This window comes from Hordeum vulgare, chromosome 4H (genome assembly GCF_904849725.1).
Source record: "Hordeum vulgare subsp. vulgare chromosome 4H, MorexV3_pseudomolecules_assembly, whole genome shotgun sequence".
In the NCBI taxonomy this organism is placed as follows: Eukaryota; Viridiplantae; Streptophyta; class Magnoliopsida; order Poales; family Poaceae; genus Hordeum; species Hordeum vulgare.
This window is the reverse complement of record NC_058521.1, coordinates 9,718,104-9,744,435: the sequence shown is the minus strand read 5'-3', so window position 1 is coordinate 9,744,435 and position 26,332 is coordinate 9,718,104. Positions and strand designations below refer to the sequence as shown.

Sequence of the window (26,332 nt, the reverse complement as noted above, 5' to 3'; positions counted from 1 at the left end):
CCGCATCCGTGTCTGTGGATTAGTACCCCGTCCATGGGTTGCCATTGAAGATGCCCTAACGTGTGTGGTGAGAGGGTGCGGACGACATAAAGACTAGGACTAACTATATCCATGACTTGTGGAATAAGCTCATGTCCAAAATTTGGTAATTTGGTTCCTTGGTAATTTGAATTCCTGCCCCAATTTCATTCCTTGGTAATTTGAATTCCTGCAATCGCCATGGATCGAGGGTTTGATAGCTAACACCGTGCAGCTCCCCGGCTCACCGGGTACTGCTTGTGCCACTCGCAATAGCGACATCTTAGAGCATCTACATCCGAACTTGGCAAATCCGACCCCCCCCCCAATGCCCTTGGACGTGTCCGGGCACGTCCGCGGACACTGACCGGTCACACCTCAAATAATGCATTATACAACCGGACACCTCAAATTAGAAACCTCAAATCCATATTATTACATGCAATGTAAATCTAATACAAGCGGACCTCTCCAGCTCTGTCGTGCCCATGTCTGGCGGTCGACTGCGCCCCTCGTAGTGCCGGTCCAGTCGCTGACGAGGTAGAGTAGGACCCGAAATACTAGTCGGCTCACGGGAGTCGATCTCCCGTCGTCTCCCATGCCCTACTCTTCCTCGCCGGAGCCCGTAACCCGGAGAGTGCCGGTGGATATCACGTCGATGATGGATCCTTCCTGGAAGAAGATGATGTCCACCATTACGCGGTTGCGGCGCTCGCACCCACGGGGCGCCAAAGAGTGTAACTCCGCCTCTCCAACATCCACCGCAGCAAGGGCCTCCGCCGCCTCCCGCCTCCGCTTCGCACGGCGGGCACACCGCGCCATGTTAGCGTCCGAGGACGCCCATTGTGCGTCCTTGGCGCGCCAACGGAGGGGTTGCGCGTCTGCCACAGTGTTCGGGCACCAGACGGACCGCACCGCCTTCGGTGAGGCAGCGATGCCGGATCCAGGCATCGGCTGTGCTCACGCAATGGGTTCCCGACGGTGCAAGTCCGAGTGCTGCCGTCGGGCGGCCGCCTCCCAAGAGTGGTGAAGCGCAAGCTGGACGGCCGTCTCCTCCTCAGGGTTGTGTGGGATAACCTCATGGTCGACGGATCTGGAGGTGAAGGATTCGGATCTGTCGTCTGCCATGCCGAAGAAGGCCGAAGATCACCGGAGGTGAGCTTGGATGGCGGATGGAACTGGAGTGAGGTGGCTAGGGTTCAGTGTGGCGAAAGGATGGGGACAAATATACATGGGGTCGATACGGGCCATGCCGACATGGCGGGCGTGTTTGAGCGTGTCGGGCTTCCGTGTATCTGCACCATATATAGGTTGGATATAAGGGGTAATGGTCAGCCCGAACGTTTGAGACGTTTCGTTGAATCAAAATTTCGTGATGGTCTTAGCAGACACGCGAAAACTTGCTGAGCAGCAAAGAGGTCGTGAATGACGTGGAGAACAGGATCTCTTGAAAACGGTGGCAAGTGACAACCTTGAGCGCCATCGTCGCCGAGTTCCCAATCCTAGGACGGCAATACTTGGGTCGCTCCTTCTCCTAAAGTGGTATCAAAAACGTACTGTAGTATGTTCTATTGGAGTATTGCTATAGCTATGCGTGCAGTACCAGCAATAACAATCTTGATACTGGATAGCAGAGTAAAGTTTTGAGCCCAAGAAGAGATATTAAAATCGTAACATCTACCATTCGCACACCCTTTTGAATTCGCGTACCCTTCTCCTAGAGTGGCCTGTCAAACACATTCACGAATGCAAATTTGCACACCCTTTTGAATTGAAACCATCACTTCAGACGCGACGTAACTTTTATTTTTTACAGAGACACGATCGTAACCAATATCTCATGTAATTTGTCAGACACCAGAAATGCCAACACATTAGACTATTGGTTGACACAGCCGCGCAACAGAAAGCAGAATTTCAGTTGCAAGCCATTAGCACAAGTCAATCGGGCATCAGTGAATAAATGCTGTCTATGAACATTCTGCCGTATCATAGAGCTGACATAACTACGCGAGACGCTTCCCAAGATCAAAAAGAAAAAAGAAACAACCAGCTACAGACATGGAAATTGGCGCAAATCCACCTCAAGAAGGAACACAAGCTGTTTGTACGACGACAGTCAACAGCCACATCTTTTATTCATCCATGGTTTAAGCAGTTAACAGCTGAAAGGATTGGAGTTTTGAAAGTACTTAAAAGTCCTCCAGGTAGTCTGGCATTTCTGCAAGCCTTAGTTCCAGCTGAGCTTGGGGAGACGCCCTTTCGAATGCTTCTAACTCTGCACATGCTTCCTCATAAGATTCAGTTTCTCCTCCATAGTCCAAAGTGACGACAAATGATTGGAGCAATCCTGCCTTGGATAGCAGAACCTTCATGAACCACATGTCATTTGGTAAGCAGTTCATATCTTCCAGTGAGATGTGTTTGAGATTGGCAAACAAGTCATCGCTTATTTTAGCATCAAGAACATCCTGATCAATGTTGTCATCAAGGTCAACAGCACCTAGCGCAGCAGGAAAAAGACCTTCGAATACGGCGAAAGGTTTGTCTGCCTACATAAGGAAGTCCAAAATTGCAGTGTCAATTAAACAACTCAATGCAGCAACGGTTGTCTGTTAACTGAGACATACAGGTTCAAGGGGTGCATCTTATATTACCTGAATATGGAGTTCTTCGACGTGAGGGCCAAATCTCAGCAAAGAAAATATCGACCAGATGCTTGGGAGACTGCCAAAATTTGCAGTCAGGTGTGCAACCCTCAAGTTCTGAAACTTCCATGAAATCTTTTTCAGCGGATTTACTTTAACCTGGAAAACATAACAACACAGTGATTAGACTAGCATATGGTCCTGATGCAACTTTACATAGGGATGGTATATGACAGTAATCAATTATGTCTATACAATACTTGAAGCTGAGAAGCTAAGAGTGATTTTGTTACCAATGTTTATTTGCTGCATGAATGAAATCATAATGTAAAAAACTGCATAGCTGATTTGCATAGGTGCCTGTCCATAAGATCTTAACACTTCAAGCTTACAGAAAAAGGATCATAACACTTATCTAAAATGAAGGGTAAAGTCCCAGTCCTGCTATGTTAAAAGAAAAACTAAAAGGGTGAACACAGGAGTGCTTATCCACGCACCAAACAACTATCATGGCGGAGTAAACAAATAAAATAGTTACAACCAAGCTCTTAGCATTAATATCTCAGATGACTGCTCGATACTCCACATAATAATGCAATCCTCTTAATAAATCAAAAATTTAGGGCTGAACCATTGTAGTAAGGGATCACTGGGAAACCGGACACATCCCAAGAGTTCAAAACCTGAAGAGACAATTAGTTTTGACAAGTTCATAACAAGTTGCCAAAACGGACGTCTCATATTTATTTCGGGTACCGTAAAAGAACTCTTGTTAAGATGATGCTTAAGTGTAAGACAGCAGCTTGTCTCTTCCATTATATTTTGGCAACATGATGAGCGTAGTACACAAGTCACAACTCACAAACACCAGATTTCGGAACCAGACTCAGAAACACAAGTGCTTCTTCCAACTAAGATACACACAACGTGGAAAAAAACTAACACGGCAACATAAGCATCAACAACTGCGCATTACGGAGGGCTCTCAGCTTTGTGTCCAACTAAAATTGAATGGACATAATTTAGAGTTGCACATCAATGCATCTACTATGCTAATCACCAACGAACATAGCCTTGGAGGGTTAGCATATGCCATCTCAAATTGGAAGCCCAGCAATTCGGTCAGATGGAAAAACTTCGATATGGCAAAACTTATGCCCAAGCCTAATTCGGTCAGATGGATATTCCCTGGAACGTCAACATCAAGCGTTTATGAAGATTCTAAACTGCATTTGACATCCATTTCAAGGCAAACATCACCCAACCCCGTAGATGAACAAGAATTTCAGCTCTATTTGCCATCACGACCAGACAAAAATGCAGTTACAGTTTACGCTAACTAGAATTGGGCATGTGACTGAAATTCAGAACTCAACTCGTTGCTCCATGGATATTTGACGCAATGTACGTAGGGAGGGAGGTAGGTACCAGCTCTGAGTCGGTGCGGAAGGACAGCTTCTTGACATTGGAGATCCGTCGGAAAGTGTCGAGGAAAGCCGGGGTCCCGAAGAGGACGTCGATGGAGATGGACGCCTCTTCCAGCAACGGGAGGTCCTCCGCGAGCCGGCATCCGTTGTCGAGGAAGATGAAGAGCTTGAGGACACGGAGGCAGGGCGCCCGGATGGCGCAGATTTCGAAGTCAGCCCCGGGCCCGCCGGCGATCACGTCGTACAGCGAGAGCTCCGTGAGGCCGGGCGCCGAGGAGATGATGCGCTGGAGCTGCGCCGCGGCGCCGGAGAAAGGGAGGAGCAGGTTGTCGAGGACGAGGGTGACGAGGTTGGGGAAGCCCTGGAAGCCCGGCGGGGCGCGCAGCATGTGGCAGTAGCCGTAGAGCTGGAGGTCGGCGAGCGCGGCGCAGGAGAAGAGGGCGGGGCCGACGACGGGGGACGATTCGAAGTCCCAGGGGTTGTCGAACCTGAGGACGAGCTTCTCGACGCGCTTGCGCGCCAGCGCGAGGAGCCAGCGGGCGGCGCGGTGGAAGTGGCGCGCGCGGACGCGGGCGGTCAAGCCGGCGACGGGCGCGGAGCACCGCCACATGGCGCGGGCGCCGGGCGCGGCGGCGGACTCCGGGTCGAGCCGGATGTCGAGGCCGGGCACGGATTCCCAGCGGCGGCGCCAGGCGCGGGAGAGGCGGGAGGTGCGGACCAGCTCCTCGAAGGGGAGCCGGGCGAGGATGTTGTTGAGCATCTCCGGCGGGAGCGACATCAGGTCGTCCAGGCCCGCCGCCGGCGCCTGCTCCGCCCGCTGGCGGTGGTTGCTCCCCGCGCTCGCCATTCTCTCCGTCGCGGGTTTGCGTGCGGGGTGGGAGACGGGTGGAAGGGGTGGTAATTGCTACGATCTTCTCAATCAATGGACGTTTACTCTTATAGCCAAATAACAAACGCTGGTACGCCCTCTCGGGTGATACGGTCTCTTGGGAGCCGTTGGATCTTAGATCCGATGGCTATGGAAAGCTCTTGAACATTTTGTAAAAAGGCCATCTGAGAGTCTCAAGATTGCGTGCGGGTATAACAACTTTCTAGATGTCGTCAGATCCGAGATCAAACGGCTCAGGAGCCGTATCACGGTATCAGCTAAGCCCCGGTATCACGTGGAACTTTTTCTGTTTCTTAGCATAAGAGGCTATGTAAAAAACAATGAAGGACCACTCTTTCGAGGTATGTGAATAATGATGCCATGTCATGCTATAGTGTTATACTACCTTCATTTCATATTAGATACATCCGTTTCAACATCAACTAATATGGAATGGATGGAGCATCTCATCGCTAGCTGAATTCTAATGCTTGTTTTTCTTTGGTCAGTACAATTCTACTATCAAGTCAAATTTCTTTTGATGAATCATGTGTCGATATTGTACTTTAAATGCATGAATCATGCCATTTTTTGCCGAAGCAAATTCGGGTTGAACTCACAAATCTAGTTGAGGCATACATGGTAACTTGGTAATGATGGAAGAGTTGCTGAGGACGTAGATGAAAGCATATATGTTCACAACTGCAGATGATGTATTTTCCTTTAAATTGAGCTAAAACAAATCCAAAATGTAATGATGTATTTTCTTTGCAAAACTGTGAAACGTTGTAGAGTAGTGTAAATGTTGAATCTAGAGATGAGAGTTACCAATTTCACTATGTTTGATTCGTAGTAATCCATTGAATAGCAGCGTACCAGTGGTACCATGCATCCATTTAGAATACAGGGTAGAATGGAAAAGATCCTCTGGATTAATTGCAAAAAGGTCTCCGCCAGGGTGACCTCATGTCCCCTATCTTTTCATTATTGTTGTTGACCTACTTCAATGCTTAATCTTTCAATCTTCCTCTCCCGACCAAATTTGCCATCCGATTTACATTGATCGTCCTTCATATGTGCTTCAATACGCCGACAACGCACTAATCATAGCCCATGCCTCCACCCAAGTAGTGACCACACTCAAAGTTATCCTTCCCAAATTCGCCCTTGTTACCGGTCTTGCCATCAACTTCCACAAAACTACCTTCGTGCCCCCCAACATGGATACTACCACCAGCCAGAACATCGCTCTCACCTTCGGGTGCGCACTTTCCTCCTTCCCCAAAATTTACCTTGGGCTCCCCTATCCAACACAAGCCTCCTGTCCTCCGTTTTTGAACTATCATCCAACGCTTTCTAAACTACCTCTCTGGATGAGCGGCAAAGCGTCACTCACGCGGAGCTCGTCTCACTCTCGTTTCCTCCACTCTCTACGCCCTTGCTACCCACTTCATGTCTGTCTTTAGACTCCCTAAGAAGATTATCAAAAAACTAGACACCATCCGTAGATCCTTCTTCTGGGTTGATGAGGAAACTTGATCGGGGGCCAAATGCTTGATTGCTTTGAAAAACATTTGCAAACCCAAAGTTGTTGGCGGTCTTGGTATAGAAAAACCTGCTTCTCCAAAACAATTTCCTCCTCATGAAATTCACCTTCAAGCTTCTCCAGCAACCAGACCTACCTTGGGTAAACTGGTTCTTCCAACACTACTCCCTCGATTTCACACTTCAGCGTAACAATCCCTCCTCCTCTGGACAATCGTAAACCAACAACTTCATCCCCTCCAAAAAATCACTTTCATCCTTACCAACAACGGCAATGCCACCTTCTTTTGGCTAAACACTTGGCTTCTATCCACACCACTCGCAGACATCTACCAACACCTATTCTCCCACTCCACATCACCCTGTGTCCTGGTTTCGGATGTCATGTAAAATAGTTTACTCGTTACTTTGTGGAACCGCCTAACCAATGTTGCTTCGGTAGAGCTTGCGTCTGTTTTGTCTTTGTTGCGGGATGTCATCACCAACGATGCGCCCGACGACAGGTTCCTCACCCACGCCTCCTCCTTCACCTCGAGGTGCACTTACTCGTTGCTTTCCTCCGACCATGAGATTGATTTCAGCGTTGAGCACATCTGGAGCTCTAACGCACCTATCAAGGTCAAGATCTCCGGCTGGCTTCCCTATCATGACAAGCTGAGCACGATGGCTAACTTGCATTGCAAGACCATTACCTCAGATTCCGCTTGCCCTCGGTGCGCCCTCATGCTCAAGGACGCCTCTCACCTCGCCTTCCTCCGCACACATGCGGTACATGTTCGGTCCCTCTTGGGGTTGGACCTCCCTCACTCCATCGACCTCGTTTGGGCTACTGCCATGCATGTGGCCCTCGACATCAACATTTGGCCCACAGTCACCCTCGCCATCCTCTGTAAGCCATGGGACTCCACGAACGCTCGGGTCTTTCGCAATGAGCTGCACTCACCCATTGATACTCTATGTAACATCATCTCGGACTTTACACTTTGGGCCTTCAGATTTAAGGACCCCATTAGCAGGGAAGTGGCCGTGTCTTGGCGCCTATACCTCTCCTCTCCATGTAACAAGTCGTGGTTGATGTGGGCAATCCCTACAATGTCAAACGAGTTGTGCATTTACATCCTGACTCGTGCCCCACACGGGAAGGAGCGGCTATGACTGCAAGCGCCTACTGTTGCTCGCACACCGCGGCACTGGCATGTTTGGCTCGCGGAAGTCAAAGTAGTGTGTTGTGTGGAAGTCAAAGTAGTGTGTTGTGTTGATGCACCGGCTGGGAACACCACTTGCCGGAGAGTAGATGCTTCAAGAAATAGTTGATATGGATTAGGGGGTGAAGATGCTCCTTGCAGGTGAGGTCCACAGGTAAGTAAGAGAGATAAAGAGTAGGAATCAAAGTGAAAAAAATGGTACTCCCTCCGCTCCAAAATTCTTGTCTTAGATTTCTCTAAATGTGGATGTATCTAGTTATGTATCTAGATAAATCTTAGACAAGAATTTTGGGACAAAGGTAGTAGATGTGATCGGGACCATACTTATAATTCGAGTCAAAACCCACTCCACATAGGCAGGCCATTTTTATACTTTCGAAAGAGTTGGGACACGAAAAATATACTTTTCCTATATAATATAAAATAATGAAAAAATAGATGTGTACAATCAAGGTATTCAAATCAATCCCACAAGTTCACATTGAGATTCTGCACTAGCGCAACACGAAAGTTGATTATATTTGTACACATAATTGTTGGTCTAACCAACGTGATACAAATTCTTGTGATGCACTGTTAGTCATCGCTGTTGATCCTCAGAATTGCATATGTAACAACCAGATATCCAATATAATGTTTGGAAGTATGTTGGTTATACAAATAACTGGCATATGAATAGACCACCATGGCAATCATGGCATTACTAGTATCTGCTCTCTTTCCAACAACAATTGTGCTACCTTTTTTTTTAGAAACACCGGCAAATCATAGACTATGCCACAATATGTGCAGATTCACACCAATCTACTGAAGAGTAGAGTTGCAGAAGGTGTGCCGAATTGTGAGATATTGTGAGTTTGCTGCTATTGTTGTGAAGTCCATCAACTACACTGGAACCGGTAAAACCTAACGGAACTCGTATATGTGAAGAAGTCTGTCAGCGTTTGATAAACCAGCCCAGCAAGACAGCCTAAGAACTCACAGGTCTCAAGCATGCACACATCGAGATTATTAAATCACCTAAAAACTCGTATCATCGGAAGATTTTCAAATCACCAAAAGGCAAACATGTGTGCAATGAGATTATTGAAAGCTTCATGGAACAAGACAGAAAATCAGCAGATACAAAACACTTCTGGTATCTTGCCGAACAGGAAGTTTGTCGAAGTAACCACATTCAGCACATGAACCAGCTAGGGCAGTTCAAGGATAAAATCGATGAAACGGAAGGGAATGTAATCACAGTCATTTTGAGGAAATGAGTTCTCCTTATTTTGCTGGCCGCGCCATACTTCCTCACACAGGATACCTGCAGGGAAACAAATTGAACATCATGAAACCATCCGAGTTCTCAAGCATGAAGGAAATGAAACTCCAAGAAGAGAAGTGGACAAGTGTTTTTTAAGCAAAAACATATTGATCACACGCCGACTTGCATACCATATGAATTAAGTAGTATCCTATTTGTCAGGCAGCACTAACAGATACATGTACACTAAAACATGACTTTCCATGATAGAGAAACTGCTGTTCAGTAGCTGACCTGGTGATGATAGTTTCTTGAGAAAACTTGCATCTTTGATGAGTTAAATCGAGCATGGAATGAACATGAAAAGAAGCAACTGACAATCAACTGGTACTCCCAAGTGCCACAACCTTCTGTTCTTTGATTATGTAGGAGCCATTTTTGAGCTAAGGAGGGTACAGGGGGAAAAAACTACATAACCCTAATACTCCCTCTGTAAATAAATATAAGACGTTTTAGATCACTAAAGTACTAACCTAAAACATCTTACATTTGTTTACACAGGGAATAACTCATAAGGCCCTCACAATAGACATTCTTCTTCTAGTCAATGGAATTACTTTCTTCGTAGCCTACTTGATTTCATCAATCAAGAATGGTAAGTTCAACGCATAGACCAAGTAATCATCAAAAAATAATGACGATGGCAAACTATAAGAACATATCTGCACTTGAGCATTGGGCACCACATGAACTAATATCAATGATAGTAAAGTGAATGTTGCTTATCAGCAACTCAACTCCCAAATCCAGGATCCGCCTGAGAGTAAGTTGGTAAATGGTACTATCTCTTACCCCCTGTATCCCTTAATAAATGTGACTTGAGACATCGACAGTCTCAATACACAAATTTAACCATACATTTCAAAATAACGAGTCCAAATACTTGTGTCTATATTGGTCAACCCAAAACTCTGATTGCACATTCTAAAAACTCTGACTGCACATTCTAAAACGGCATATTCTTAAGAATAGAGGGAATAAGTTGTATCATGCGCAAAATTATGTACTCCCTCCGTAAAGAAATAGAAGAGTCTTTAGTGATCTAAACGCTCTTATATTTCTTTACAGAGGGAGTATGTCTTATGAGTATATGTTTCCACTATATAGACAGCATAATAGCTACCTGATGTTCAATTTTGAAATCTTGAACAGTTCTAAATTTGCGAAGCAGGTCAGCTAATATCCATGTAGTTAGAAGAGCATTAAGGTCTCAATTATTGCCACTCAGAGCTTATGGTGTCAATACTAACAAAGCCTAATGTATGAACTAAAAAACTGACAAGCAGCAAGTTGCTCAATTCAAGTGAACATACTTATCTGTCGCCCGCTTTGTTATTAACAGAGGACCTAAGGCTACAGAATAAAGTCTGATAGATGAACCAAGTACACAGATAGATAGAACCTACACGTTTGAAGAAAGCATTATCTACATCCCTGACTCTCCAGAATAATGTCACCAACATTTTTGGAGTCCACTTACATGATTACTCAAGCGTGTCCTAGTACATGTGAGGCAGAAATGCTCAGTGGCCCAGTCAGTCAATTGCATAACGAAAACTAATTAAGGCCGATGAATTCAACAAATCAAAACAGCCTAACGAAAAGTACAAACTATCGAAAGGCGGTATACTTTGTATGTTCATTCAAGCATGCATACCGGCCTTCTCATCCCTCACAAAACGGTAAACAGGACTATGCTAACAGTATGCCAATGACTGGGGAAACGCAAAGCCTAACTCATCAAAACCTGAAACAGAAATCCACTAAAAGCTTCTCCAACCAGCGGAACAAAGTATATATGTACTACTAGTATCTCAGCCCAAATACTTGAAATACACAATGAATAACGAGTCCAAATACTTGCGCCTATATTGGTCAGCGTTTTCAAAACTCTGACTGCACACATTCTAAAACGGCATATACTTAAGAATGGAAGGCGTAAGTTGTATCATACGCAAAATTATGTATGTCTTATGAGTATATGTTTCCACGATATAGACAGCACAATAGCACCTGATGTTTAATTTTGAAATCTTGAACAGTTCTAAATTTGCAAAGCAGGTCAGTTAATATCCACTCACAGCATTAAGATCGCAATTATTGCCACTCAGAGCTTATGGTGTCAATACTAACAAAGCCTAATGGATTGTCCATGAACTAGAAAACTGGCAAGCAGCAAGTTGCTCAATTCAAGTGAACATACTTATCTGTCACCCACTTTTGTTAACAGATGACGTAAGGTTGCAGAATAAAGCCTGATACATGAACCGAGTACATAGATAGCTAGAACCTACAGGTTTGAAGAAAGCATTATCCATATCCTTGGTTCTCCAGAACAATGTATAGTACAACCAGATTGTAAGAGCATCTCAAGTTTCTGTATGAATGCCACATGCTTCAGTGGCCCAGTCAGGCAATTGCGCAACAAAAACTAATTAAGGCTGATGAATTCAACAAATCAGACCTTCAAAAAAGAAAGTTCAACAAATCAAAGCAGCCCAACGAAAAGTACACGCTGAGTACAAACTGTTGAAAGGCAGCATACTTTGAATGTTCAAGCGCGTGTACCGGCCTTGTCACCACTCGTGAAACATTAAACAGGAATGGGGATCCAGACAGCAGCAACACATAAACGGTATGTTTAACAGAATGCCAGTGACTGGAGAAACACAAAGCCTAACTCATCAGAACTTGAAGCAAAACTCCACTGCAGGCTTCTCCTACCAGCGAACACACGATGAATAGCAGGTGTAAAGATAAGGCGATTCATCACAGTTTCGCAAATCGACTGAACGGTGACACATATGAACTGCCCCGTCCTTCACCTAAAATCTGAGAATACTAATAACTTATAGTACAATACCAAACTCTGCAGCATAAACTGGACAAAACCTAGCTGGAGCATTCTAACTACGGCCGAAGAACATCGGATTCTCCATAGACCCCCGCATTCGGATCCGTCTGCGCTATCAATCAGATCCCTAGGAAGAGACGATTTGCAGGCACGGCAACAGGGACAGCAGGCGGGTAGATCTGGCTGGAGAGGGAGGGGGGGTGACGCACCGGATTAGGGTTTCAGGACGAGGAGGACGGGGCGGGGCCGGCGTGGCGGGCGAGGAGGTCGTCGTAGGGGTCGCGGCGGCCGGCGGCCTGGCTGATCTGGGGGTCCCAGGAGAGCTGGGAGTTGAAGCGGTCGAAGGTCCAGAAGCCGTAGGGGCGGAGCGGGAGCGCCCAGGCCGCCTTGGTGCGCTCGCACCGCTCCTTCATCCGGTAGACGTGCGCCCGCTGCGCCTCGTCCCGCTGCTCCGGGTCCTCCATCAGCCGCAGGATCAGGTTCTCCGCGAACTCCATGATGAATCCCATGCCGGACGAGGCTCCTCTCTCTCTCTCTCTTTCTCTCTTTCTCGCGCGCGAGGGGGATCGATCTGCGTGTGTGTGTGTCTTCTTCCTCCGTCCCCGTCGGCGTCTCGTGGCTAGGGATGCTGGGTGGGTGATGTCAACGTGGATTTGCAGCAGATGATGACCTGCCTGGCCCGGCCCGGCCCGGCCCAACTATTTTAGGCCGGATGGTGATATCGGAAGTTAGCCTGGTCCGCTCATTTTCAGTTCTGTTTAGATTAACTGAAGAAAAAGTACCCCTAAAAAGCCGAAGAAAAAAATTACGTTGACTGAAGAAAAAGTAAGAATCGACTTTTTTGTGTTCTAGAACAAAAATGTACTAATCTGAGTGTTGGGGACGAGTTCAGGGGTGCAAAATACCTTTTTAGGGGAAAATTTAGGGTCCAAAATGTAGCATGTGCAAGATGATGTGCTAAAGTGAGCGTTGGGAACAAAGCTCTTCAGATATAGTTGAAGGCTCTGTTGCAAACACCTCACCCTTTCTGTTTTAATTTGTTGCAAACAGTTGCCCTAGAAATTCAAGATGGTAGGATTAGATCCAGAAATGTAAAATTGGTCGTCGCAGGCTCGCGGCTGTGGAAAAAGTTGGCTAGAAAACAAGCCTGAAAATTGGCGCATCACAACTCTGTCTAGAACCAAACACTCGCCCAATATGTCCTTAGTGCTACATTAGCTTCTACTATAAGGTTAGTTTATACACCAGGAAAGGCATCAGACCTATTTTCTGCTACAACTGCGGTACATTATATTTCTGCAGGAAGAGAAGAAGCCTTCTATCTAATCTCATAACCATCCGCGGAGCTCACATGGGTGTAGAGAAGCATGATGTGCAATCAAGCTGCACCGGCATTGCCTTGACCGCCATCCGGAGCACTTTCCATTGTCCTAGATGAGCCGCTGCGCGAGAGTTGAGATGCCGCGGTGCTGGGTTTCTGTGCCTCGGCGGCAATCAGCGGTGCGCTGCCCTCTACTTCTTGGTGGAGAGGAACACTGGCCGCTACTGGAGCAGAGGCATTTGCTTCTTGAGCTTCGGTGGGCACGGTATGCGCGCTCTTTTCTTTGGAGATAACTGTGAACAACAAACAACGCATAGCAAGGTAAATAAGAGGAAGGTGGATATCATTTCAGCACATGCCCAGATGTGAGGAGTTGCGTGAAATACCATGAGAAGAAACAGAGCTGTGCAGTGCTGGAGGCGTGACTTGTGACGAAGCTGCCGCCGTTAGGGTTCCTCTTTTATTTCTTGCCTGCAGAAGGAATGAAATGATGTGAAGGATGAAAAGCCACACAGCGAGTACTCCCGTGATGAGCAGTGCAGGACGTACCTTCATCTCATCGCAGTACTTTACAACGGCAGATATGTTGCAATATCGACCGTGAACCAATGTATATACCCACAGAAGGAGCTTCCTTGGGATGCTTAGGTCAAGGGTGTCAACTATGCCAGGGGCTTGCTGTACCCCTTCAACAGATGCCTGGGATGGGGTTACTGTGTAGAGATTAATACCTGAGGGAAATGTTCCACAATAACTGTCCCGGTAAAAGTTGTAAGTGCTCTTCATTACAGTAACAGCAGTCTCCATGTTATCTTCGGATGTCTGTCTGATCGGAATGTTTTTAATTCTATTGAGTGTCTCAAACCAATTCATGTCAAGACCTTTGAATTGAGTAGGCCCATCAGGGGATGAGATAAGGAGCTCATCAGGTTGCAGATCAACATAAAGTAGAAGGCCATTGGATAATGGAACAGGCTGATTGTCTGTGTCCATAGATTCAGGCAGCGGAGTGATTGAGGCCAGTTTGATGAGTATACACCGGCACCATGACAGAGAAGCATGCTTACAGATCTTCGCAAAGTTGCTATTTGACAATTTAGGTGTCTTGAAACGCTTTCTTATCTTCTCGTTTAGTGCTTCAAGAACATCTACTCGGACGTCACTTTCGAGCAAATGGATATATTGGTGGATATAGCTGCCATAAGGAAGCACTAATAAGACAACTATCTAGCTTAAAGAATAGTGTATTGCACTCTGATTGAGTTACTTACCCGTAAAGATTGCTTTCTGATAACTCTGGACTGTTCACCTCTGGTATGGTGCTTATATCGGCCAACATGTTTGCATGGTCCATGAATACACCAAACATTTTCTCAAGTAGTTGCTCAGTAGAAACATCACCACAAACTCGCCGGATCTCAGGATCACGGATCGCTGCTGTTAAAACTTGAAGATACTTCCCGAGGCCGACAGGAACAATATCACCCAAACATAGAGCAAACTACAAAAGAGAACACATATAGGTATACTTATATTCAGAAAAAGGCAAGTATGAACATCGTTATGCTGATAATTAGGAGGTACCCTCTTATCGGTTCGCAGATATGTGTATGCCCTCTCAAGAGTCCACAAGTCCATGCTCTTCTCCAACAGGTTTAAGTACAGTATCATATACTTCCTGATGCATGTAATGAATTTTCGTGAACTTTCTGATAAACTGACCTCCAGATTCTTTCTGGACACGCCGATATTCGGATTTTTCCTCCTGAAAAAAAGAACAGACAATAAGAATTCTTTGGGGGGACCATCAACATCAGAAGTTGTAAAAGTCAGTTACATTGGTATGTAAGTTCAAAACAACATTACACATGTAGAAAAAGAGGCTTTACCTTCCTTTTCTAACAGCACCATCAATTTCCCACATGTTCACTGTAAAGGAAGAGCGAGTGGATTTGAAACAAAATGAGAGCTCTTCCTTAGCCCGCTCCAGGTCCCCTGCTTCACCCCTTCTATAAAATCCTTGAGCAAGCTTGTACCTTGCCTTGTGGAAATGCTTTAACTCCCCTTCCACACAAGTACCAAGGGCATGCAGACAGTCATCATAAAGGATGTGCCATGCTTTATCAAGTAAATCGGGCTTAACTAACTTATTTCCCTCTGCATCATCCAGAGCACTATGATTCTGTTCAGAGGACCCCAGCATGCTCAAGACATTTTCTTTAGTCGACTGGTTGTATGTGTAATCAGCAACTACCTACAAACCACACGATCTACAAAGTTAATATTTAATTACCTATTACTAAACTACTATGACACAGATAAAACCATAACTATCAACAAGGATGTGTCTCTGATTAGAAATCCAGTATGACGGAGGTCTCATAAAAGTATTTCAACATTACAAATTTGTAATATTCAAGATTCTAATTCATACTTTGGTGTTATATATAATATTTAAGATTGAGCTCTTGGTGCCAGACAAGTTACCCAATAGCCAAAAGGCTCGAAGATCCAGGGCTGACTTGGGCTCACTTGTTGGTGGCTCGGTTCGTAAGAACGAGCTGAGCCGAGCACTGCTTTGTATTCTCACTCGTTATCTTAATGAGCCAAGCTGGTTCACCGGCAGCTCATCAGCTCGTTTCATGTGTAATATAGCCCGAACCACATCTAGTCTATCCTATAGAACGTAAGTTCAAAACTTGGTTGGTGGTTGTTGAACTTACTGAAACTATTAGTTGCGCTGTTCTAGAACTTTAATTGTTTATATGGACTGTATGGAACCATTATCTACTCCTATTATATAAGAATGTCTTATAGAACTGCTATGCCTGGCATAGCCCCTAAAATCCAGTGACCAAACGTAACCACTTGAGCTATCAAGACGCCACTGATGTGCTAAATTAACCTTTTTTAAAGCAAGTCCATCTAAAGAAACAGACAGACTCAGCCATTTGATTATCAACATGAGCATGGCTTCACTGGTGGAAGATTCCATACCATCACTCACAAGTCAGTCCATATGCAAAAGCATATCCGGGTCAGGACAGGAGTATACTAAAACCGTCAAATGAAGAGACTAAACTGCTGCCAAACATTTCTCTCCGTTTGTTTAAAATAAAAATCAATTGATAATATGTTATCTTAACAAACCTGTATCACATTAAGATTCTGTTTCCCTCGGGTATAAAGTAATTTCAAACGTGATGCATGCATCCTGTAAACCGGGTCAACTGCAGTTGGATTCAATGTGATGGCTTTCTTGTAGTATGAAAATGCCTTAGCAGGTGAATGCCCCAGTTTCTCACACAGCTTTCCAAGGTAAAATGCATGGAGCCACTGAGACCTGCGAGGTAAATAAGCATCATATCATTACATGTACGTCTCAGACTCTCGGAGGTGATCATAGGAGTAGAGCTAGGGTGTGCATGCTACATTCATAGGGGTGAGTGTGTATGCATATTTGTGAGAGTCTACGTCTGTACTGTGTTTCCAAAAATAAGAAGATAGAAGATGAGTACAAGCTTTTGTGTCAGATTACTTGAGTTCAAAAGCCTTCTCAAATTGCTTCAGCGAATTTCGGCAGTTAATGTCCCATGTTGCATCCTTCACAGGCAATGTAGCTCTTTGATCATAAAAAGGTACCACATTTTGAACACTATCATAGTAAACTAGGGCCAACAATTCATGCATTTCAACCTGAAAAAAGGTGATCAGATGTCATTCCCAACAGTGTCCAAGTTTTGATCTAGAAAAATGGAATAACAAATTAACACAAAGGCATCTCGTTGGTGAGTACCGGAAAAACAATAGACTGATGGACGCACCTGATCAGGAATAGTTTTAGCCAATATTAAACTCATCATCAGGCTGCGTCGACTATGTCTACGGCCTGCCTCAACCCTTTGAATTAAAGCTGTATTTGTTCCCCAATCCAAAATGCTTATATGCTTACTACCATCATTCAGCAACAGGTCAACTTCCTGTGGAAGCATGACAAACACTGGTTATGCAACAGCATTGACTATAATACGAGACAAACTTCAGCCAACTGGCATAACTAAAAATATTACCTCATCATATAAACTTGAAAGCCTTTGCCAGCTTTCAAACCGTAATGGGTTATACAACAGATCATACTTGAAAAGATTTGCACTTTGTTCAACAAATTCTCCTCCTTCCTTTTTCAACACAAAACCTGTGTACTTGTCGCTGGGACTTGTATCTTCGGCTTCTGCGATGTAGTGGTACAGGCTTCCATAAACATCTGAGTAAGGCTCGGAGCTGCATGCATTACTCGCACAAAAATAGTTAGTGATATCCTCTGCTAATTTTGTTTCAGTGCTTAAGGGAGTCTAGGTGCAATCTACAACCTGTCAGCGGAAAGTTTCTTGAATGCTTCATAGCCTGTTTCACCCGGAAACAGTACGTTCAGGGTTGCTTCCCTAGATTTATGAGTTTCATAAATTTCACAGAGTATCTTTTCACATGAATCAGGTCCGTCCAGGAAATTGTCAAGAGGGTTATTAACTAATATTTCAGAAGGTGGCTGAGGAAAATGTTTGCGTATCGCACGCAACACTCTCCGTAGTTTAACCAAACCAGTTTTCTGAAATAATAAATTAAGAACAGAAAATGCATTAATTCTCTATATTTAATGTTTCATAATATCAAAACTGAAACTAACAACTCATTATGAATTTACTCACAGATATCTCTTTTGCATATGGTAGGACATACTGAAACACATCAGCGCACTGTTCTTTTGTTTGATAGTCACCGCGGCTTGCATTTTTATGTACGGCTAGATCATCTTCACTGCAAGAATCCGGGTTTATCTTCAAACCATATAAGCAGAAAAAAGCCTGGTCCAAGGCACTATCAATACTTGATTGCATTTCCTCCAACTCTACATTGGCAGAGCATTTATCAGGATAAACACCAACAAAAGGCTACATTGTTTGTTTGTTAATATACTTTCACTTCAGCACCAAGAATTAAGGAATAAGGACCAGTTCTTTATGCTCACAGAGACAAAACAAGCCAGCATTGTCTGGCATTATACAACATCTGTAGTTCTCTACCACATAATAAATAGGAGATACAAATTATAAAAATGGTCAGGGTAATCGAGGCCTGCCTGATTCTTCCTCATCCTCAGAGTTATGCTTATTGTCACAAATAGAACGGCCATCAGTTACACTGTCCTCTGCTTTGCCATTTTCTGGAAGTGAATCTCCTTCCGTCCCATTTGGATCTACATAATAAGATAGAGAAAAGCAGTGCAAGCAGTTAACTGACAAAGAAACATGTCCACCAGAATAAGTTTGCTGAGAAAAACCTACTAAGTTGAGATTTTAGCTTCACGTCTAGTGCCATGAGATGTTTTACTGCAAACTTCAGGAAAGTCCCTTCCTCCCCTTGACCGTCCCTTCCAGCACAGCAGAGCCCATACTCAGCAAGCAAATCATGGACTGCCACAATTAAGTCAACCTGCATAGGTGAACAAAAGTAAGTTGAACATTGAAAAATCAACACCATAAATCTTATCGGTAATATGAAGGAAACACATACCTGGGTTTTGACCGATATCGTTGGATCAAGATGCTGAAGTTTGCAAAACGCAATGGCTGCATCTACAAGGCAAGAACTCTCCAACTGGTCAGCCTCATCCGAGGTTCCGGAGCATGAGAGTTTTCTCCATACAATCATCTTGACAGCAGCACACATGATTGTAAGAAGCAATGATTGAATATTGCCAATGATATGAACTAGTGAACTCAAGCCCTCTTGCCCATCCTGCAAAATAATAGCAAACGGTCGATTTGGTGACACTGTTAGGATACATTAAGTTACTGGCTGATGTGGGGTGTCGTATTTTTACAGGGATAATCATGACATATTACTAAGTACAATGAATAGGCATAAGTTACAACACACAGAATGCCATACACCGTCCTAGCACACCTTTGATAAGCAACTTTACAATGTACTATGAGACAGCCAAAGCAGCAAACACATAGGAAGCAGAACATAAATCATCCTAGAATATGAACGGCATAGCAAATTCCCCAGTCCCCGTACCATCATAATAATGGTTAGATCCTATACTGAATAGCAGACAGCTCAGATGAACTTCTCGCATGTGCAAGAAATTAACCACTGAAATGCTTCAACATTCTGAATAACATTAACTTCCTATTATATCTAATTACAGAGCTTTGAAAAGAGCAGGATAACATAATGGCATCAATATGACCATATGTGTAACGTTTCGCTGCTGCAGCCTGCAAGTCTGGAAAACTTGCCAATCTAAGATAATATGGTAGTAAAAAAAGATAATAATATGTGAAGTGTATGTTTACAACAAACATGCTTATTTATTTTTCTCCATGGTGAATCTAGATGTTTATAAATAAAATATATAATAAATGGTCAAAGTTGGACTAGCTGTCATAATTCATAAATGCACTAAATTTTAAATATCTCAACATCCCATCTATGCAGCCTACATAGAGCTACAATATTTACTCCCTCCCTTCCATAATATAAGATCTTAATACATTCAATATACTCACATATTGGATGTAATAAGATCTTATATTATGGGACAGAGGGAGTACCAAATATCCTTTAACATCAAGGCTACAAAAACTCTAAAGATTTAACAATGACTTCTCACGTATGCTCATCTTAAAGTTAAATCTATGCTTGGTCTGCAGCAATAACATTGGTAAGCCAATATCTGGCAATGCCAAAACCCGTCAATGTTCAGCAATTTTTGTAGAGATATGCAATGTAATTTGATAGGCAATCAACAGATAACCATCTTTTTGGGCTTGCCATATTTTGGCATCAACCAAACATGCCCTAAATATTTCTGGCTAAGAGAACACTAACGTGCTGATATCTAGTAGATAGCACTCGCAAGATCTGAACTAAAAACGCAATGGCTGCATCTACAACAGATAACCCTCTGTCCCTAAATGACATTTTGGCAGTTCAATTTAAACTGACAAAATAACTTATATTTAGAAACAGGGATAGTAGATAGCACTCGCAAGATCTGAACTAAAAGCGACTGGTACAGAGATCCATAGACAAATAAAGAGATGACTTACAGAAGTATCACACTGATCAATAACGTCTTTTGCTGTACTGGCACTTCGTGATACGTCCTTGACTGCGTCCACGACACTGTCCAGCCGATTTCTGTTCATTGCTTCCACAAAATCAGCATCACTTGAAATGTTTCCCTTGTGGGGGGTAATAGATCCAACCATGCCAGCTGCCACAGTTAGAACTTGTATTTTCCGTCGGTGAGAGTCAAGATAGATATTGGCGTTCATTGGTTTAGCCTTTTCACATGCAGATATTAAGACATCCAAGGCACTCAACTCAAGTGAAATCACGTTCTCACTTTCGCTTGGCAAATCATATGCATTGCCACCATAGACATCATTGGTGGAAAGCAACAGTGGAGGAAGCAATTCCTTGAACTCTGTATGAGTTATGTTGTTGATATTTTCATCGTTCTTCCAAAGTAAATAATCGAGCTTGATCAAGTTAATTTCACGCAGAATCCTATCAGCTGTCAGAAACTTTACAAGCTTGCTGTGAGGTAGAGGGATAAACTCTCTACTACCATTGGTTTTGCTGCTACTTCTTAGGAGTGACAGAGCAACATTGAACTCCTTATAAGCTTTTTCTTTGCACCCTTGTGCAAGGGACAGACAGCCACTCAGCCAGAAGAAGCGAATCCAGAACACATAATCAGTATTTGAAGATGTTTCATCACAAAACATGTTACTGGAAATTGATCCGTTAGAGTTTGAACAGCTTTTGGACGTATCTGAAGCATTTCTCTCTGTTTTATCACTTGAACGTATTTCTGCCTTGCAGTTTTCCTTATCCAAATTAAAGCTGGTGGAGTTCATTTTCTCAACAGATAATGGCAATTGCATAGCTACTGATTCGATGACCTTACAAAGATGGTAAGAAGAATCAGATAGTTCTGAGGATGTTGATGGGCTTCCAGAACATATAGCTCGATCATAGTATAGTTCAGCAAGAAATAAACTGCACAGCGCAGATCTATTTTGTGCCCAGCCTCTAGTAAGTTTATCTAGTTGAACGAAGTTAGCAAAGTAATCTTGAAAAGGTATGTTGATATGAGCAATCTCCTCCAATAACATAAAGCCAATATGACAAGGACCATTATTCTTGCATATCTTTAATAGAAATTGCTTAACATCGTCTGCCTCACGGTCGGACGTATATGTGGGAATTTCTGGATTAGAAATGTCAGCATTTCCAGAAGAATCAGCCTTATACGCAGTGCTTGCCCCCTTCAGGATAAATGAGTCTAGAAACTGAGTTATTGCATGCGATAAATCTTTGCCATTGGATTCATTTTCATCTTTTTCGGGTTTGCGACTCCGCAGCCTCTCAAGGCGTCTGCTTCGCCTTTCATGAGGATGTTCTCTGTCTGAATTAACATCTTTCTCTTTAACTGTGGGTGTGCCATCATGCGATTGTAAAGTTTCACCATCCCGGTACAGAACATTTTCACTTTCACCAGCAGATTCCATAGGTTTGGATGTACCTATAGATAAGACGACATCCACCGCGTTATAAGCAAGCCCCTTGACAGTCCCCTCAGTGTCTGAACATCTAGTCTCAGTGTTTGCACAATGATTTTCATCAGCATTCACGTTTTTTGCAGTTAAGAGATTTATGATGCCATCTAAAACCGCTGTCCATTTGGCTTCAACAAGTTGCAATGTTGCACCCCGTTTACTCCTCTTCCTTGTTTCTTGATTTAATACATTGTCTGCAGATCTTCTTTTATTGGAAAATTCAAGTTTGGCATGCTTGGGCTCAAGGATGTCGATACCCCGTGGTGCAAAAGGCACTGCTACCACATCTTCAATGGTCTTCTTTACATGTAATGCACGATGATGTGATGGCCAATTCATAAGTATTAAATTTGCTACAGAAAGACAAGCAACTTCATCACGGATCGCTATAAGGACCTCCAAAAGTTTCTCCATGCAGTTCCCTGAAAAAAGCAACCAAAACTGAATGAAAAAACAAAAATAGGCATCACAAGTTTAAGACATGGTAGTTAAAATAGCTGATTAAATTAAAAGAAAAATGGAATGAGAAGGACATCATACAATTGTTTGGGCTGCATACAAGCCCTTGCTCAAATGCCCATCTTGATATGCTCAGCAAACCCATTGTGCATGAGAGTGTTCCCAGATGATTCCATACAACTGAATCATTTGTATCAAGCTCCACAGCTTGTAGGTAACAGCGGAGAGCGTTATCATAAAATTTCGATCCTTGTCGAAGGAAAACAGATGCAAGGTTTTTCAATGTCAAAAACCTGTGCAATTAAGAACGAAGGTCAGCATTTTGAACAGCAAGTACTAATGCCGCACATTTCAAGTCTGTCAACCAATTCATGAGTCAAGACAAAGACCAACTATTTACACACACAAAAAGGACGAAGACAAACTATGCAATGTGTTCTACGAACCTTCAGGCTTCAGCATGTTATGACATGCAAGCAGTGCATTATGATTTTATTATGACATGCATAGGATTAGCTAGTTACTAGAGCCGGCACACCATTCTGATTTATCGTATAGAGAGTACTATTCCGTGGAAGTCGCCATTAAAAGAGTCATTCATACTGATAGATATGAAATAACTAGCATAATATCCGTGTAGTGAGACAGATTGAAAAAAAAGTACTATGGAACTAAAGAAAATAGGGAATATGCCACTTGTGCCAGATCAAACTATGGATACAGGCATACTTGCCCTCTTGTCAACCATATATGCGATCCAACATGTGGTGTAGACAATGGTGAATAGACCACTGCCACTAGTTGACATCTTTTATAGGGGTAAAGGTTAGTTTTTGCAATAACATTGTTTTGTGAATAGTGACCAGTTTTATCCAATTTTGCATGTAATATCCACATTCAGGAGTTTGACAGACACATAACCCTCTCAATGACGAATAAGAAGGTACATTTATAGCATGACCATTACAAAAAGGTGACAAAGATAACCTTAGCTGCAGCAAATGCTGATCACTGCCGATGTTCTCAACCTGTTGAAATAAACAATTGTTGAAATGATCAATTTGCTGTTATGGAGGAGGCAACAGAAGAACATCTGAAATATTCTTAGTGAGATTGCCTGAATTTCGGATATTAGTGGATCCTTCAAAACATCCTCCAAAAGTTCACAAGCTTTTGTGTAGTCTTTTTCTTGCAACTTGAGGAGTCCCTCATGGTATTTATGCGAAAGTGCAGATTCCTGACAGCATTAAAAGGTTATTTCAATCAATAACACAATATATTTGGACAACCATATTAAGAGCTTCTAAAATTCAAAAGTCACTCTAGCGGTCTAGCCCCTTCTTAGTAGCAAATATGTTTTGAGAGCTATATTAAAAGCTTCTGACACTCAAAAATCTGACTCTAACCCTTTATAGGCTGCGTTTGGCATTACGGTGGATTATGATAATCCAGCTTATCCAACCAGCTTTTACCTCTTTTGATGTTTGTTTATAACCAACTTACCTCTAGTTTCGTGGCTATTTTCCCATAGCATATTATAAAACAAGCAATGCAGCACAGTTCAGGAACTGCAAACTGAGCCTTAGTAGCAAATACGGAGTACAAGGCTATGTGCATATATAACTACAAGGAAATCCTCCTTCTGAATCAAATATGTTGTGTATACTACATAACTCAGCATCAGGGCTAGTTGCATTAAACCTGAAAGATCTAACTATACTGTATCGCCCTCCTGCGCCTGCAATCTTGGCAATGCAAGCATTGGAGTCTTTTGTAATTTCATCTACCACGCCGCGTTTAACTGAATCACATAAACCCCCAATTAACCCATCACATTGCACTCAGAGAAATCGAAAACCCTAACGTGGGCCGGGTCGGGAGCTACATGCCGAGCGCATTGGAATTTCAGGCATTAGGAACGTGGCACGCTGCGAGAGAGACGGGTGGGAGGATGGGCGGGGAGAGGAATTCGTACCTGTGCTTCCTTGGTCGGCGCGAGCGGCTCCCACTGGCCGACGGTGTCGCTCTCGTTGATGGCCGCGATGGAGAACTGCGGAGGCGCGGGAGGAGGGGCGGAGTGAGAAGCAGAGAAATCAGAAAAAGGGGGGCGAGGGGGCGCAACATGAAGGGCGAGGAGCTCACCATGGCGTCGGCGTAGAGGGGGAGGAGGCCGCGCGGGGACCGGCGGCGACGAGGGTCCCGGCAGCGAGCGGTGGTCGCCGCCGGGGAAGTGCGTTCCGAGAATAATTACGGCTTCGCCTTTGCCAGGGCTTTCCCCCCCTCGATTGGGGTATGGGTTTCGTGGGCTGGGCCCGGGGCTACAGTGTCATGAAGTCCGGATGCGTTTGCGTGTTGCGGTGGGCTTGTGCCATATGTGTCGTCGGATACGAGATGGAAGGTTGAGATGAATAGCTGTGATCTTTTTCCCTCGAAAAAAAATGTGATCTTTTTCTCTCAAAAAATAAAAAGGTTGTGATCTTTTTCTCTCCAAAAAAAAGGAAAAAGACTATTTTTAAAATTAAATTAATATTTCTAATGAAAAAACATCTCAAGTCAGACTATCGTATTAATATTTTGGGCTCCTTTTTTTCATTTCCATAAATGTGTCGCTTTTAAGTCTTGTAGTAGCATTCTAAATTTTCAAGAAAAGAACACTTTAGTATTTACGAATAGGTGACACAGCAACCAATATTTGTATGAACGTATTGTCTTCTTCATCAATCCTTATTTTCACTCTTTAATTTATTTAAATGATCACTACCTACCATCAATTCCAGTCGATTCTTCATACCACGCGAATAAAATGACATGAATTTATCTCAGATGTATGATGTAGATGATTATGTGATTAATTATGATGTTGTAGAAATGCATGACTTGATGAGGTGGAAGAGCATGTTGTAATAATTAAAGGTTGGCTGAAAAGTAACGATATTGGATGCTTACATGGCACACGTGATAAGGTCGAAGGATGCATGTTAAGAGAATTGTTTGCAGTAGGGATGGATTTTTAAGAATGTAAGATTCATATTGGTCTCTTTGTAGCACCAAACTTATGGATGTAATTATCCCGCAAAAAAAACTTATGGATGTAATTGCTTGGTAATTAAGTTTGATAGCACTTTGACGATTGAAGATATGAACTACATATTAATATATTCTTTTTTAAAAATACAAGATTAATCTGGGTCCAGATGTTTTCGCTTCTGAATGCAAGCAACTAATCCTAGATTTTGCTAGTGCTAGCTATGTTCATTGTCAAAAAGGAGAGCTAACTAGGTTTGAATGAGGCCAATGTCAAAGCCACACGGCTTGATAGTTCGGGTGCAATGTTCATTGAATTCCTCCTATGCGACTCATCATGTCAAATCCCATACATGGAGCCGGTTTAGTTTTCAAAAATTGTGGCCATTACATGCTACTATGCTAGTACCTATGGTGGCAAAGGAGATACATTGTTGATGGCATGCAAGGGGGGCACGGGGATATTGCAATTGGGGTATGTCGATCCCACAGGGAACGGTTGCACAGATAACTATCAATATAGCATTTATGTCGTCATTTATGTGACTACGTTCAATCTAGCGCCTTAACTGGAAATAGTTTATTCATTGGTTGTTCACGGAGCCATGATACTTTTTTCAACGTATCTATTTTTCCAAACATTTTTCTTTTATTTTAGGCTCTAATTTGCATGATTTGAATGAAACTAATTTCGATTGATGTTGTTTTCAGCAGGATTGCCATGCTATTGTTTTTGTGCACATATAAAAGTTTTCGGAATTGGACAAAACTTTTTGAAGATTTTTTATGGAATATATAAAAATAACAGAGCGAAGATCCACCAAAGGGGGGCCACCAGTTGCTCACAAGGTAAGACGGTGCGCCCACCCCCTAGGGCGCGCCCCTGTTACCTTGTGGGTCCCACGAGGCCCCGCTGACCCTAATTCTAAGCCTATAAATTCCTACTCTCCGAAAAAATAGGAGAGAAGTTTTCATCACGTCTTACGAGATGGAGCCATCACCACCTCATGTTCTTCAT

At 43.4% G+C, this 26,332-nt stretch overlaps 3 protein-coding genes across 3 annotated transcripts; all 3 read right to left on the bottom strand.

The window, feature by feature from the left end:
- Nucleotides 1-1,861: 1,861 nt before the first annotated feature.
- LOC123450174 (F-box/FBD/LRR-repeat protein At5g53840-like) lies at nt 1,862-4,973 on the bottom strand. The gene is made up of 3 exons (XM_045127558.1): nt 4,095-4,973; nt 2,676-2,825; nt 1,862-2,570 (listed from the first exon to the last, which is right to left on the bottom strand). Exons 1-3 carry the CDS (start codon nt 4,938-4,940, stop codon nt 2,211-2,213), a joined length of 1,356 nt encoding a protein of 451 aa, XP_044983493.1. The 5' UTR covers nt 4,941-4,973; the 3' UTR covers nt 1,862-2,210.
- A 3,749-nt stretch (nt 4,974-8,722) lies between these two features.
- LOC123447179 lies at nt 8,723-12,503 on the bottom strand. The gene is made up of 2 exons (XM_045123761.1): nt 12,084-12,503; nt 8,723-9,020 (listed from the first exon to the last, which is right to left on the bottom strand). The coding sequence occupies exon 1, from the start codon at nt 12,381-12,383 to the stop codon at nt 12,096-12,098; it is 288 nt and encodes a 95-aa protein (XP_044979696.1). The 5' UTR covers nt 12,384-12,503; the 3' UTR covers nt 8,723-9,020; nt 12,084-12,095.
- A 427-nt stretch (nt 12,504-12,930) lies between these two features.
- Nucleotides 12,931-24,551, bottom strand: LOC123447178 (calcineurin-binding protein 1-like). Its single transcript, XM_045123760.1, has 21 exons — nt 24,433-24,551; nt 24,266-24,340; nt 23,408-23,527; nt 23,278-23,318; nt 22,372-22,583; nt 20,314-22,253; nt 18,767-18,991; nt 18,538-18,685; nt 18,333-18,449; nt 17,902-18,101; nt 17,566-17,801; nt 17,266-17,476; nt 17,020-17,175; nt 16,734-16,891; nt 16,346-16,538; nt 15,085-15,449; nt 14,780-14,960; nt 14,467-14,696; nt 13,745-14,390; nt 13,582-13,666; nt 12,931-13,488 (listed from the first exon to the last, which is right to left on the bottom strand). Exons 1-21 carry the CDS (start codon nt 24,433-24,435, stop codon nt 13,253-13,255), a joined length of 5,778 nt encoding a protein of 1,925 aa, XP_044979695.1. The 5' UTR covers nt 24,436-24,551; the 3' UTR covers nt 12,931-13,252.
- Nucleotides 24,552-26,332: the final 1,781 nt, after the last annotated feature.

What these genes read in the sequence shown, in the direction of transcription:
- LOC123447178 (XM_045123760.1), bottom strand. An exon ending in CATATGCAAAAGAGATATCT is followed by an intron (nt 17,802 to 17,901) that starts GTGAGTAAATTC and finishes TTATTATTTCAG; the next exon opens with AAAACTGGTTTGGTTAAACT. An exon ending in ATCTGCGAACCGATAAGAGG is followed by an intron (nt 14,697 to 14,779) that starts GTACCTCCTAAT and finishes TCTCTTTTGTAG; the next exon opens with TTTGCTCTATGTTTGGGTGA.
- LOC123450174 (XM_045127558.1), bottom strand. Translation starts at nt 4,940, where the DNA reads ATGGCGAGCGCGGGGAGCAACCACCGCCAGCGGGCGGAGCAGGCGCCG. An exon ending in TCCGCACCGACTCAGAGCTG is followed by an intron (nt 2,826 to 4,094) that starts GTACCTACCTCC and finishes TATGTTTTCCAG; the next exon opens with GTTAAAGTAAATCCGCTGAA. An exon ending in TCGAAGAACTCCATATTCAG is followed by an intron (nt 2,571 to 2,675) that starts GTAATATAAGAT and finishes TTCCTTATGTAG; the next exon opens with GCAGACAAACCTTTCGCCGT.
- LOC123447179 (XM_045123761.1), bottom strand. Translation starts at nt 12,383, where the DNA reads ATGGGATTCATCATGGAGTTCGCGGAGAACCTGATCCTGCGGCTGATG.